Here is a 14,538-nt window from a genome sequence, read left to right on the forward strand (position 1 = left end):
CATTTCCCATTTTGTATTTGTACAATTATTCCTTAGTAAGTGGAGTGCTTTTGTCTTTATTGAATTTCATTCTATTTAAGTCAGACCATTTCTCAAGTTTGTCAAGATCATTCTGAATTTTAATCCTGTCCTCCAAAGTGCTTGCAACCCTCCCAGCTTGCTATCATCTGCAAACTTTACAAGTGTATTCTCTATGCCATAATCCAAATCATTTATGAAGATATTTGACTAGAACCAGACTCACAACAGATCCCTTCAGGACCCCACTCAGTATGCCCTTCCAGCTCAATTGTGAGCCATTGATAACTACTCTGAGTATGATTTATGAGCCAGTTGTCCACCCACCTTATAGTAGATTCATCTAGCCTGTATTTCCCTAGTTTGTTTATGAGAAGGTCTTGTGAGACAGTATCAAAAGCCTTACTAAAGTCGAAATATATGATATCTACTGCTTCCCCACTATTTACAAAGACTATCATGTCAAAGAAGGATAGTAGCTTGGTGTCACATGATTTGTCCTTGACAAATCCAGGTTGACTGTTACTTATTACCTTATTTTCTTCTAGGAGCTTACAATTTGATTGTTTGATTATTTGTTCCATTATCATTCTGGGTACTGAAGTTAAGATGACTGGTCTGTAATTCCCTGGCTTGTCCTTATTCCACTTTGTATAGATAGATACTATATTTGAATGGAGAGATGGGACAGAATAGGGCTTCACTATCTAAACAACTCGTTGCCACCAATAGGAGAAGTTGATATATTTTCCCTTTTAGGAGACACTTGGATGCTTCTGGTTGGTGGTTCAGCAGCTGAAGAGTTGTGGCCTGGGCTAGCAAGGATTGTGTGGTTTGTGTACTGATGCATCCAGAATGCTGTTGCCTTATTGTGGAAAGAGGATGGATATCATCTTAGAAAGGAAATTGCTCTACTGACCAAAGCTTACACATTGTAGTGTGTACTCTCGTTGGGGTACCTGACAGGAAGAAGTATGAAGCCAACTTCAGAGCTAGTATCAGTTCCTGCAAGGATTTCCTGAATAACCAGAACAATGTCAGCTAATAGGTGGTGGTAAAATTCTTGGTAAAATTCCCATCATCCCTTGCTGGTACTGGAGATTCTGTCACTTGAGAGCCTAGAGTTTGCATGTCATTGTCTTGTCCTGACACAAATGATGGAGGAGCAGAGAGAGCTGGTCATGTGTAATTCATGTCTGTTGTTCTAGAAGTGGCTCAGCAACATCACCAAGTCTGTGTGCTCCAGCAATGTTTCTCTGGCTGGCAGCGAGCCTGGGAGCACAGGAGAAGCATGCAAATCCACCAGGAGTGCATTGGTGAGCTAGCAGCAAGGGTTACCTTACGGAGAGTCTTCACGCACTGGAAGCATTGTATCCTTTGTGTATGTTACCATAGAGATGCCAGGTTCAAGATACTCCTGCAGGTGGATGGGGCAGATGAGCAGTAATGTAAGAAACAGCATTTGGGTCAGGCATGGTTGGACTGAAAAGCACCTGTTAATTAGAAAGGTGCAGGTTAGTCCATAGTAAATGGGCATTGGAAGGGAGCAAGACTAGCAACTGGAACACATTAGCTAAGAACCTGCAGGCACTAGGATATGGCAGCAGATAGGAATCGCTGACAGTAAACAAGAGATGCGTCTTTTTAAGTCAGTGAAGCCTCTAACAGCTTCACTGCAAACAAAATGTCTCTGTGTGCATACCAGTGCAGAAAATCCAACACTAAAGCAATTGTGGACTGGAATTCAGTGTCTGTCCCTGAAGGAGAGGGTGTGTTGTGTGTGTCTATAAAAGATACTTTCTTTTTAACTTGATGACAGATGTTGTACTGTGCATGGAAGGGACCTGGAAGCACAAGCTTGCAGAAAAGCATCACCGGCACCATCTGTTGGTAAGCGCTTTCTGATATCTCAGGTGAGAGGGAATCTAGGCTATTTGGAATGATTTCCCAGAGCCGCACCTAGCCACGTGTGTTATGCTTTAGGTGGTATGTGTAGTATTTCCTTCCGTGAAATGTTCGGCTCAGATACTAGGTGCACAGATTCAAACTGTCATGGAATCCTCCAGACTCTCTGTTCATCAGGGTGTTGTGTGCAGAGAAGATAGATTAAGAGACTTTAAGGCCAGAAAGGAACCATCATGATCATCTAGTCTGACCTCCTGCACATCACAGGCCACAGAACCTCACCCGCCCATTCCTGTAATAGACCCATAACCTCTGGCTGAGTTACTGAAGTCCTCAAATCATAATTTAAAGACTTCAAGTAACAGAGACTCCACCACTTACATTCGTTTACACCTTAAAGTGACCCATGCTGCAGAGGAAGGCAAAACCCCCCCAGGGTCTCTGTCAATCTGATTCAGGGGAAAATTCCTTCCCGACCCCAAATATGGTGATCAATTAGACCCTGAGCTTATGGGCAAGACCCACCAGCCAGACACCTGGGAAATAATTCTCTGTAGTAACTCAGAAGCCTTCCCATCTAGTGTCCCATCGGAGATATTTGCTGCTAGCAGTTGCAGATTGGCGACATACCATTGTAGGCAGTCTCATCATACCGTGCCTTCTATAAACATAGCAAGCTCAGTCTTGAAGGCAGTTAGGTTTTTTGCCACCATTGCTTCCCTTGCAAGTCTTTTCCAGAACATCACTCCTCTGATGGTTAGAAACCTTCTTCTAATTTCAAACCTAAATTTGATGGCCAGTGATATCCATTTGTTCTTGTGTCCAGATTGGCGCTTAACTTTAATAAGATAGAGGACTGACACTCATATCTTGATGGGAAATCTCATCTGAGATGTCTTTCCAGTCAAGAGCAAATCAAGTTATTGTTCCAATCAAGAAGCAAATTAACTCAGACCAGTTGGTCCCTCGTGTGCTCCCTGGTCCCTTCACTCTGAAATAGCATCTTCCCCTTTTTATTCTAGTGATTTTTCTCACCTTTGCTACTTATGCAGGAGGATTACTGCCCCAGTACCATGAGGATAAATGGCTTTGTTCCTTTTTACACTGCTGTGCTACAGGAGTCAATGTCTGTACTTCCTGTACTCCCCTCTTGAAGACTGAAAACCTTCCCTCTGTGATAATGCCATCATGTGCCAGCCACCTGTATGAGAGCCTATAAATGTCTCTTCCACCTGGGGAGGGATAGGAGTTAGTCTTTTTTTTCTTTATCCTTAAAAGCATGCCCACTTACCAACATAAATAAATTCCTTACCTCTGGCATTCACAGGGCCTCTGGCTTGTTGGAGCAGATATTATTCTATAGTGTGAGGCAGTGTTGATCATCAAAACAATGACCCTAAGGCCAATGAGATTATATTTTGGAAATAGCAGTAGTAGTGTAACAGGAAGTATTGGCCCTTTAAGTCAGGGTGCAGTCTCAGCACATAATTCTTCCCCGTTCAGCCCAGAATTGAGGCATTCTGGGATTTGTAGTTCAGAGAGACCATAAGAGTTAGAGGTCAGTAAAGAGCTGGGAGAGGGGAGAGCAGTATTTAAGATCCCCTTTCCCAGTACAGAGGGATCTTGGGAAAGGACAGGTTGTGAGCCTCCCCTGCTTCAGGAGCAAGTTGTGGGTCTCCAGTCAGAGAAGGATACAGGGAAAGGGCAGGGCCTATTGATCTCTCCATTGAGAGAGGGTGTGGGAAGGGGCCTGGGCAGTAATTGCTGACAGAGCAAGGGAGAGAGCTGGATGACTCAAAAGAAACCCTAGAAAGGGGGAGGTTTTTAATTTAGCTGGAGAGCTAAACTCTACAACCAGGGGGAGGGAAACTGAGGCTCGGCTCTGTATCCATGACAAGGCAGTAAGACTGACCATTACAAGTAGCAACAAAGCTGGATTCTGTTGGAACAGTTGGTCCCAAGGGAAATTGGCTACTCGCTGCTTGGTTATTCAGGCTACACAGTGAATGGTAAGTAAAATTCTGCTGATTGTTTTCTCAGTGCTTTGGGTTTAATGCCTTGCGGAAGAACATTATAAATGCTCGTCTCCAGCAAATGAGAAGAAATTTGGCTCATCGGCAGCATCAAGTAATGGTGGGTTTAATTTGTGTTATGCTGTGTTTATGTGAGACCTTTCCCTGACCCTTCCCACCTTCTCACACCTGTTCCTATGAAAAAAGAAAAGGAGTACTTGTGGCAACTTAGAGACTAACCAATTTATTTGAGCATAATCTTTCGTGAGCTACAGCTCACTTCATTGGATGCCGATGAAGTCTCTAAGGTGCCACAAGTACTCCTTTTCTTTTTGCGAATACAGACTAACACGGCTGCTACTCTAAAACCTGTTCCTATGAAGTGTTCTCTAGTCAGTTGCATTGTTCCCTTGCTACCAGCAGTTTCAGAAAATATCTCCTGTGTAAGTCTAGGGTCAGTCACAGACATATTGGCCTAGTTATGTGTTGTCATACAGCCCCATTGCGAACCTCTTTGTAGCCAAGAAGATTTATAGTCTCTCTCTCTGCATGTAGGGAACAATTGGCTGTAACCTAGTGACGAGGAGAGTGAAGTGGTTCAAATAAGCTCAGCAGAGCACACATTATAGCAGCACCTGGATGTAGCAACATTTCTATTTTCAATTGTTTGAGGACTCACAGGTCTATATTAAAGACATTCAGAGCTGGAGGAAAACAGAATTGTGTCAGGCTCATGTGGTTTTTAGACTGTTTTGTTTTGTATAGCAGTACAGTGTACTTTAAGGAGCTCTCCCTTCAGAATGCTGTATTAGCAGAACATCTGCGTCATCATTCTTTTGGATTCCCCCGCTCTTGTTACCTGAGTTTTTCTATCTCTGCTGTTTTGCTCCAGTTGCTGCAGAGCTTCTGGAATCGCTGGAAGTGTCGGTTAGAACAGGAGGAGGAAGAGCATCAGCGGTCCCTGACACTAGCAGCTCGCAACCACTACAGGTACTTCAGGGACATGTGTTTTCAGATGCAACTAAGGGGCTGGAACTTACTAGCTCTTGGTTCTGGTTTTAAATCTGGTAATGCTTCGATGCGTGAGATCATCCTTGCACATTATGAAGAGTGGTCTAGCTCTGGACCATACCTCATTTGAGAAACATGGGAGGGAAATTGATATTGGTACGCCATGAGCCTTGTCTAGGTTTGCTTATTTAAAAAAAAATCTCCCACCAGTGGTGGGAATACTGGTGTAGACATGGCACAGGCAGTTTTGCCACCAGGTTGCATAGACCTGCACTGAGCAGGGTTAGAAAACAGGGTGGTAAAACATCTTCCCTGTCTACATGAGTGCTACCACCATGGGAGCCTAGAGTGGGAGAGATCATTTTTTGGGCAGGTGTTGTTAACTACCATAGAGGCTAAATTCCTCTTTAATCCCAGTGAAGATACTTATTTCAGGATTGAGTGCATGATTATGAAGCAATAGAAGAAACTCTTGCAATTGTACCTGCCTAGATTGTGTTTTTAGATAAATATGTAACTTGTTTCCTTTCTTTTGGTGGGGTGGGAGGAATCTGTATGGCATACTTAAAGCACTTTAAGGTAACACAATTATTTCCTGATAGAGACTGACTGTTCAGGACACTAAGTTATAGGTAGCTGTCCAGGTCCCAAGCTGCTCTTTCAAATAGAGGGAGGCTGTTTGCTGAATAGTTGGATTTTATTTTTTTATTTCAGGGTAGCGCTTCTGCACAAGTCTGTCAGGTTGTGGTTAAGGAATGCCAAGTGGAGAAGAAACAGGCAGGTATGGAGTATTTGTCATGTTTAAGTAGCTCTTACATGAGATTCAACCCAAATGATTCTAAAAGCTGGAGGATGAAGGTTGGGTGAATGTGCCAGTCATTTCTGTGGTGCAGCAGATTCATAGGATAAAATCATGTTCTCTCTGATCAATAGCTTGTTGAAAGAATTGTACATCAGCCAGTCAGAGCACTTCTCTGGGAACCAAAGCGTGCTAATGTTGGCTGCTGGAGTTTCTAGGAAGGACAGGAAGCCCTGATTAGTTGATTTATGATCATTATTACTATTATTGTTTAGTTTCCAGTAGTGCCCACACTGTCAGCCTTGTTTTGAAATATTACTTTGTTCTGAGTGCAGCCTCTAGAATGAGCTGGAACTGTTGAGCTAGTTGGGTGAAATTGGTTTTCCACCTCCTTCCCCGTGAGAAGTGTGGAGTAAAGTTTTATGAATCATAGACTATCAGGGTTGGAAGGGACCTCAGGAGATCATCTAGTCCAACCCCCTGCATAAAGACTAGAAACAAACCCCAAAAGCTAACACTTGTATGTTAAGTAGGATAGTTTAGTTCAGATGGCCTTGTTGTGGTAGTCCCTTGGGAAGGGAGCACTGTTCTGAAATGAAACCAAGCCTGTCATTTGCTTTTTAGATTCAATATGCCAAAGCTGACAGTCACTATGGAAGAGTGATCTTGCCTGTCACCTTCCAGGCCTGGAAGAGGTTTAAGAACTATCAGCGCTGGTGGAGGGAGATGAAGGAAACGTCATCATGCTTTCATAGGTACAGTGGATTGTTCTTATGGACTGACTTTAAAAAGAGTATGTGCATTGGGCTGCAGCAACCAGTGCCTGTGTAACTAAGAGTAAAATGTGTTGTACAGTCCACTTAGGTCACCTCATGAAAAGAAAAGGTGACTTCCTGGAACCTGTCGTTCTTCAATAGTTGCCTCTGCGCCTTCCCACATGTTGTTCCCTTACATCTTGACACCAAGAGTAACAGAATACCACAGGTGGGAATGCACAGAGGCCCTTGAAGAAATAGTAATGTTCCTTTGGATAACAGAAAGAATCTGGCTGTTGAAAGGCAGTGTGATCTAGTGAATTGAGATGAGACAAAAAGAAAAGGAGTACTTGTGGCACCTTAGAGACTAACCAATTTATTTGAGCATAAGCTTTCGTGAGCTACAGCTCACTTCATCGGATGCATGCTGTGGAAAGTGTAGAAGATCTTATTATATACACACAAAAAGCATGAAAAAATACCTCCTCCCACCCCGCTCTCCTGCTGGTAATAGCTTATCTAAAGTGATCACTCTCCTTACAATGTGTATGATAATCAAGTTGGGCCATTTCCAGCACAAATCCAGGTTTTCTCACCCCCCCACCCTCCCACCCCCAAACTCACTCTCCTGCTGGTAATAGCTTATCCAAAGTGACCACTCTCCTTACATTGTGTATGATAATCAAGGTGGGCCATTTCCAGCACAAATCCAGGGTTTAACAAGAACGTCGGGGGGGGTGGGGGTGTAGGAAAGAACAAGGGGAAATAGGCTACCTTGCATAATGACTAAGCCACTCCGAGTCTCTATTCAAGCCTAAGTTAATTGTATCCAATTTGCAAATAAATTCCAATTCAGCAGTTTCTCGCTGGAGTCTGGATTTGCTCAAATAAATTGATTGCAAATTGGATACAATTAACTTAGGCTTGAATAGAGACTGGGAGTGGCTTAGTCATTATGCAAGGTAGCCTATTTCCCCTTGTTCCCCCCCCCCCCCCCCCCCCCCCCGACGTACTTGTTAAACCCTGGATTTGTGCTGGAAATGGCCCACCTTGGTTATCATACACAATGTAAGGAGAGTGATCACTTTAGATAAGCTATTACCAGCAGGAGAGTAGGGTGGGAGGAGGTATTTTTTCATGCTTTTTGTGTGTATATAATAAGATCTTCTACACTTTCCACAGCATGCATCCGATGAAGTGAGCTGTAGCTCACACAAGCTTATGCTCAAATAAATTGGTTAGTCTCTAAGGTGCCACAAGTCCTCCTTTTCTTTGTGCGAATACAGACTAACACGGCTGCTACTCTGAAACCTGAGATGAGACAGAGGCAGGAACCCATGATGTCTCATTTTGGCTCTGACACTGACTTGGAGCTTGTCTGCACATAAACTGGAACCAGTGCAACTGGAATCACATTGTTTGCAATTCACACCTTTGTTTACTTTGATGTAACTTTAGGCATGGGCACTCTGCATTGATTTAAAGCTAGTTTACATCATTTCAGTTTGCTCCTGTTATTTACTAGGGACAATATTTACCATGGGCAATCTAAACTGCTATAAGCCAAGTTTAAACTAGTGCAGTGTCCATGCAAATTTATACTCATTTTAACTAAATCACAACATCACAACTTTAGTTAAACCGGAACAATTTCTGTGTATAGACAAGCCCCAAATGTATAACTTAAGTGAGTAAAAATCAGTGTTGGTCACAGTGAAATAAGTATCCAGCTGCAGACTTGCACTAAAATAACTAAACTCCAACCAATGTAGGTATTCTGGTTCCAGTTTCTGTATAGATAAGTCCTTGCATTGTCGCCTTGGCATGTCAGTAATGGCTTTCCTTCTCCAGAGGAGCTCAGCTCCCCCCTCTCCCACTGAAATAAACAGAAGCCGTGGGTGCTTATCACCTCTGAAAATTAGGACACCAACTTGTCCCTCAGTTTCCCCACCTGTAAAGTAGGGATAATGAAATTATTAGCCTACTTCACTGGGGTGTAGTGGTGGTTGGTTAATGGTTTGTACAGTGGTTTGAGGATATAAAATGCTATATTTATTCAGTACATTGTTATCTTCTTTTCACTTCTGTAATGATAGGGGAAAAAACTGAGAACAAATATTACTCTTTAGAGATTTTAAAAGAACTTTTGTGGGCTCTTATTGTTTGCATGAATTCAGTCCTGACTCTGAGCTGGCAGGGGCGTGATGCAACTAAACTTAAGCATCGCTTCAGTTTTCTGATTAGAAAGCACATGACGAAGCACAGCTATAAAATCAAAGCAACTGCATAACAAATGGTTTCAATTTGGACAGACTGGCATGGTCATCAGAGCCCATAAGGCCAGTCCCTTAGATGTCAGACAGGATTAATTGGTTCCACTGACATTCTTCATTCTTGCTTGCAGAGAATTGTTGATGAGACAGGTATTTGACACGTGGTGGCTGAGTGCATGTCAGCAGCGAGAGAACCGGACGAGAGAGAGAATGGTAAATGCAGCACTTTCCCTTGGACTTCACCAAGGGGATAGATGGAACAGTTTCCTGATCACCTCCTGTGAACATGAGCAGCACAAGATGGGCGTGCACCAATTGCTATTCCACTTGAGTGGTTGGGGACCACATGAGACAATTTCCTGTGCCCATCACCACCTCTGAGGAAGCTTGCCCTGCTGCTCATTACAGCCCACATCATGAGTTCCCCAATTTTCTCCTGTCTGTTGCAGGCCATTCTTCACTTTAAGCAGCAGGTACTGGTTCGTTTCTGGTGCTCCTGGCGCAGGAGAACAGTGGTGTGTTTGGAGGAGCGAGAGAGCACGGCTCTTGCCTGTGATCATTACTACCACCTGCTGCTGTGGAAGACTTTCCATCTCTGGAAGAAGAACGTTCAGGAGATCAGATCAGAGTAAGAGGCAGCTTAAAACGGAGACTGATCCTGATTCAGTCTCAAAATTGGCCCCTTTCCCAAAGGAGTTTCTGATTCACGCCAACGCTGACCCCTCACGTGTTTTAGAAGCTGTTAGCGCATCCTAAATGTTTACATATTTAATAAATGTACTTTCCCAGCACAATAGCAAATGTGGATTCAGGCTTGGTGCTAGAGAAGCACAATAGGTCTGGGTCAGTAAGGTCTGGTCTGTTTTTCCTTTAGGAGGATCAAGGAGATGAAAGCTATTAGGTTTCACTATTCAAAGTGCCTGCAGTGGTCTTGGAGCAAGTGGAGAAAGGTGAGAATCCGAGCAGGTAAAGAGTTCTCAATCGTCCTCTATTTATAGGTTACCTGTGCTTATCATTTAGCTGGTTAACAGACACCATATTAAAGGCATTGTGTGGTCATAATACTAGTTAATCTTGGACTACTCTAACCAAAGACTGCTCTCTCCAAGGAGGGGTAAAACACTGCAATAAGGGAGGAGTAGGAGTAGTGTGGGAAGGTGCGAGGGAGTTCTTCGTTTGTCCTGCATTGCTCCACTGCTCACAGAGGCGGGGAGGGCAGGACTGTCGCTCAGTGGTGTTACCCAGACAGTGGTTTTGGGACTATTACATGAATGCGTGTGTGAAGGCTTCCCCAACCATTACACTCTCTGTGCTTCCCAGAGCATCATTTAAGTGCTCCAGTGCCTGAGGGGAACTCCTGGAAAATACCACACACTGTTCTCAGGAAGAAGAAAAGGAGTACTTGTGGCACCTTAGAGACTAACAAATTTATTTGAGCATAAGCTTTCGTGAGCTACAGCTCACTTCATCGGATGCATTCAGTGGAAACTACAGTGGGGAGGTTTTTATTAAATAACCCTTTTTAGAAAGAAGACAGTTAAATATTATACCAATCTCTAGCTTTGTGATAATTGGTATCTGCATGAAACATTATCCCCAGTTCACAGAAGCTTCTGGCAACCTTCTGATTGTAACAGTTCTTCTCATCTCTTGTGAATGGGATATTAGCAAAAACCATGTCCGCTGCTGTTTCAACCAGCCTGACTCCAATAAAGACTGTTACTCAAAGGGGACCCTGGTGCACCCTGTACAGGAGCCTAGTGTTCTCTCACTGCTACAATCATTCTAGGACAATACACACTGCTGGCTGGAAGTAGCAGCCCAACTAGCATGCTCCAGGTACATTGAGTGGGAAAGGGTCAGATCATCATCCTCATGGCAAATCCCAAAGGCTCACGGTCTACTTGCAAATTGAGTGCCACCTGGATCAATCTCTGATAAAGTGCTTAAGGTGGTCTGATTAAATTTATGTCCATCACTGGCAATCATGTAATGCCACCAAAGCTTTTGGTGCCACAGGATTGCCGGCCTTGTAGCGGCATTCCTTGGTACACGCACCACAACATTTTTTGCTTTTTCATTCCTATAATATGTGCAAAGGAAGAAAGCCACCAAAACCAAACCAGTGCTGATGAAGGTGGTTGCTGGGTTCAGCATTGAATATCCTAGTTTCTGATCTTGTCCTGCCACTTGATATGGAGCAGCTGACTGAGACAGTAAGAATTGATGCTGTTTGGCATATCAGCCTCAGGGATAATAGCCTTTTCCCAGAATATAAGGATTTGCTGACCAAGTGGTTGGAGAAGCAGGGCTGTCAGACCTGTGTTGCTGAGGGTCATAGGCGGGAGTGGGGTTTCTGTTGTCTTGTTAACTGCATTTCCTATTAGAGCTAGTCTCTGGCACCAAAGTAAGCCATAAGGAAGTCAGAGATCTGTGTGTTTTTCATGTGAGGGGAACAAAGTCAACACTGCACTTCCCTTCTTTTGAACAATCTGATTGCAGGGTCCCTTTTCCCTAAATTACCCTTATATTATGAAATAAATCTTGGCATCTGAGTACTCTGCAGCTCCATTGTTAATGCTAGTGAGGTGTATCTCATACGTCCTGGGGGGAGGGCTGGACCTTTAATTTATTAGGGCTCTGCCCTACATATGCCTTGTCATCAGATCACAGTATTAGATTTACACTTGGTTTGGTGGTTGGGTGATGAGACCAGGCATCATGTGACAGTAGTCTGTAGCTTCCTATGAGAGAGAGCTTTCTCTGTCAGAGAGAAGGTTGGGGCTAGGAAAGGCCATGGGGAAGTTTCTCCAGAGATGAGCAGAGTCTGGAGTAGGCCTGGCAGAGTTCTCCTGCTCAGGGGAATCCGAGAGTGAACCGGGACCTGAAGCCCCAATACAAGGGTAACTGGGAGACAGACCATCAGGGAAGCGCTCTCAGTGGATCTAGAGGGGACCAGGGTCAAAGAGGAGGAGGGGAAGGAATCTCCATACTAGGCATAGGGAAAGGCCTGACTGAAGTGACCTGCAGTGACAGGTGGGAGCAGATGCTGTAAGGGGAACGACAGTCTTGAGAAGAAGACACTTGAGGAAATACCATGCAGCAGAACCTGGGTTTTGGAATGAGCAGTTGAGCCCAGCAAAGGGCTGAAGAAACTGGAGTGGGGGACAGTGTGGGTCTGGTTTAAGGTGAGATTGGAACTGTTTTAATAGACGAGCCTCCAAGAAGGGGTGTTGTTTAACTTGCACAAGAGCCTAGGGGACAGTTTGAGAACCTGAAGGGGGAAACTGAGGCAGCAGGGTCTGGTGCCAGTTCAGGTAAGACCCTGTTATGCTGCTCTATGGGAGTGATGCTTCCTTGGAGGTTGGGGATTGTAGGCGGGTAACTCTTCTTCTCTTTCACTTCCCACACAGTCTGATTTTCTTTTTTGCTTGTAGTATGTGGGACATCGGTCTAAGAAGTGGAAGACATTGGTGCAAGCAGACATGTATTATCAGCACTCACTGCTGGCCAAGGTCTTGGCTGCCTGGAAGGTAGGAGGATTATGTTTGTTTTGTTTCTCAAGCTTGCTGTGTCTGCACCCTCCACCCTGAGGAGGGAATGCCATATCTGCATATGTATTTGACTTTAGGGCCCACACAAAGTATAAGGCCTAATGCTGCTACTGCTACTGGAGTGTCTCCGTTGAGCTCCATTGGTGGAACCCTGTGTTTCTGGAGTACACGGGTCCGAGGTCTGACTTGTGTGGCTGTATATATGTAGATAGCTGCCAGTTACTCAGGATGGCAAAACCCATGTTGCTAATGTATAATTGCTATTGACAGTAACAAGAGGAGTGCTAAACTCTGGCGGCTGCAGCTTCTGCATCTGCTCCTGGACAGCTGCTGCTGAGAGTTCCCCAGAAAACTCCTCACCATAGTGTTCCTAACAGCTGGGGGAAGTCTCACTTCAGCACTGCTTTCCTTGCAGAGTTATCAGCAAAACATACAGTGCATTCTACGCCAAGTCGATGAAAAGGAGGAGGAGCATAATAGGGCACTGTTGCGGTAAGCCTGTCCCTCTCCATTCAACTCTAGAAAGAAGGAGTTGCCCCAGACCTCCTTGACCGGCACATTCACTAATCCCCGAGCTTTTGACACTGAGAACTAACTCTCCCCTGCTTCACTGTTTTTTTTTTGCATCTCAGCCGAACTAAAAGGAATGGTAACATTCTCATTGGACTGGATGCTGGCCGTGACCTTCTTGTGGATACTCAGGGTTGTGAGCCACCTCACTACCACCTGCTTTTAGCATGCGGAAACCTTGCCTGTGCCTCTCAAGGGTCAGCTGCCCAGCTCCATGGGCAACATGAACACTCCCTTCTAGGCTCCACCAGCCCCTCTGTCTCTCTACAGGCTAGCAATGGGCGCACTCCAACCCTTGAGCCCTCCAACTGTCTCCCTGGTATGTCCAGCCCCTGGTGCACTGTACACTCACAGTATTCACAGATTTGCTGCTTCCAACGAAACAGTAAACCTCAGTTTATCAGTTCCACCTCAGATCACCGCTCCTCTGAACACACTAGCACTTAGATATGTTTATGGTAAAAACAAGTGTACGTTTATTTAACAAAGCATAGAGACTGAAATAATAGTAAGTAGAAGTATTGGAAACAAATGGTTATGTATGAGCTAAAATCATAACATTCTAGATGTTAGAGTTAATTAACTAGATGCTCTAATGTCTTGTAGAATAATGCTTATCCTTGCAGTGCTTCACAGCCAGGTTGGCTGTGACCTTCCTTTCATGACACACACTGTCAGCTTGCCTCCTAGGGAAGGACCTAGTGTATTCCGCTCACCCCCAAACACATACCAGTCCTATCCTTTGTCTTTATTCATGAACAGGACCACCTCTTCTCCCCACTGTTTGTTTCATCTTGTTCATTTCCTTTCTTGTAGATTTCACAATCTCTTCTTTTGCCTGTGGCTCAGTATGCAAAAATGGCATAGAGTGTGAGGCATACAGTGTACAAATGACCGGGCAGGGAGATAAGTGTCTGCTGCCTGCTGCCTGAAAGGAACATCTCCGAGTTATGTCACCTCCTGGTGACCTGCCTTAACTCAAGATCTTAAGAACATTATTTTCAGTAGAGATACATAACTCCTTAAATATTATCCTTACATAAGTTTTGCAGTGACGACCAGAGCGCTATTGGCTCTCAGTAGAGCTTTCATATGCCACCATTTGATGAGCTATTGTGCATATATCCCAGCAGATCCCTCTTTGTGCCAGTTGGCATCAAGAAATCCCTGGATGACTTTGCCCATTATGCACCATCTCTTAAAGCATCTTTTGTCCCGTTTCAAAGCCTTCTCCTTATGGCAGAACTGTTCTTGTGGTGCCTGCTGGAGCCACAACTCGGAACAAACGTAGGATCAGACCCCAATAAACATACTGGCTGGTAAACTACATCCTGCCCTTGCAGTGGATGGGCTCTGCTATGAACTTAAAGTGATGGTGCGCTTGGGGCAGATATAGTTTGTCTTGTTTCTTACAGGTGGCAGGACCAGGAAGGGCATTGGTCACCCTGCATTAGTTGCAGTCACTTTAGTTTTTTGTACCAACTGGGAAATGTGTTTTGCTGCTGTTTTGTCAGTGCCTGGCTGCACTTGCGGGCATGATGTCAGGTGCTTGGCTATGTTTAAGACACTAGAAACAAAGGTGGGTTTGTGGATGCAGCAATTTTTTGGGTTCCTCTCCATGAATGGAAAGGTGCCAAAGGT

At 44.4% G+C, this 14,538-nt stretch overlaps 1 protein-coding gene across 9 annotated transcripts in view; it reads left to right on the forward strand.

The window, feature by feature from the left end:
* Positions 1-14,538, forward strand: part of SFI1 (SFI1 centrin binding protein) — a 64,520-nt gene that overhangs the window by 18,924 nt on the left and 31,058 nt on the right. For all 9 annotated transcript variants that reach the window (XM_037879018.2, XM_037879022.2, XM_043529251.1 and 6 more), the window contains 11 exons: positions 1,227-1,388; positions 1,838-1,908; positions 3,964-4,056; positions 4,828-4,925; positions 5,661-5,727; positions 6,370-6,500; positions 8,905-8,986; positions 9,223-9,401; positions 9,648-9,723; positions 12,211-12,306; positions 12,743-12,819. In XM_037879018.2, coding sequence (XP_037734946.1) covers positions 1,227-1,388; positions 1,838-1,908; positions 3,964-4,056; positions 4,828-4,925; positions 5,661-5,727; positions 6,370-6,500; positions 8,905-8,986; positions 9,223-9,401; positions 9,648-9,723; positions 12,211-12,306; positions 12,743-12,819 — 1,132 coding nt within the window. The remainder of the gene's footprint in view (positions 1-1,226; positions 1,389-1,837; positions 1,909-3,963; positions 4,057-4,827; positions 4,926-5,660; positions 5,728-6,369; positions 6,501-8,904; positions 8,987-9,222; positions 9,402-9,647; positions 9,724-12,210; positions 12,307-12,742; positions 12,820-14,538) is intronic.

Source organism: Chelonia mydas, chromosome 15, assembly GCF_015237465.2.
Source record: "Chelonia mydas isolate rCheMyd1 chromosome 15, rCheMyd1.pri.v2, whole genome shotgun sequence".
NCBI lineage: Eukaryota > Metazoa > Chordata > Testudines > Cheloniidae > Chelonia > Chelonia mydas.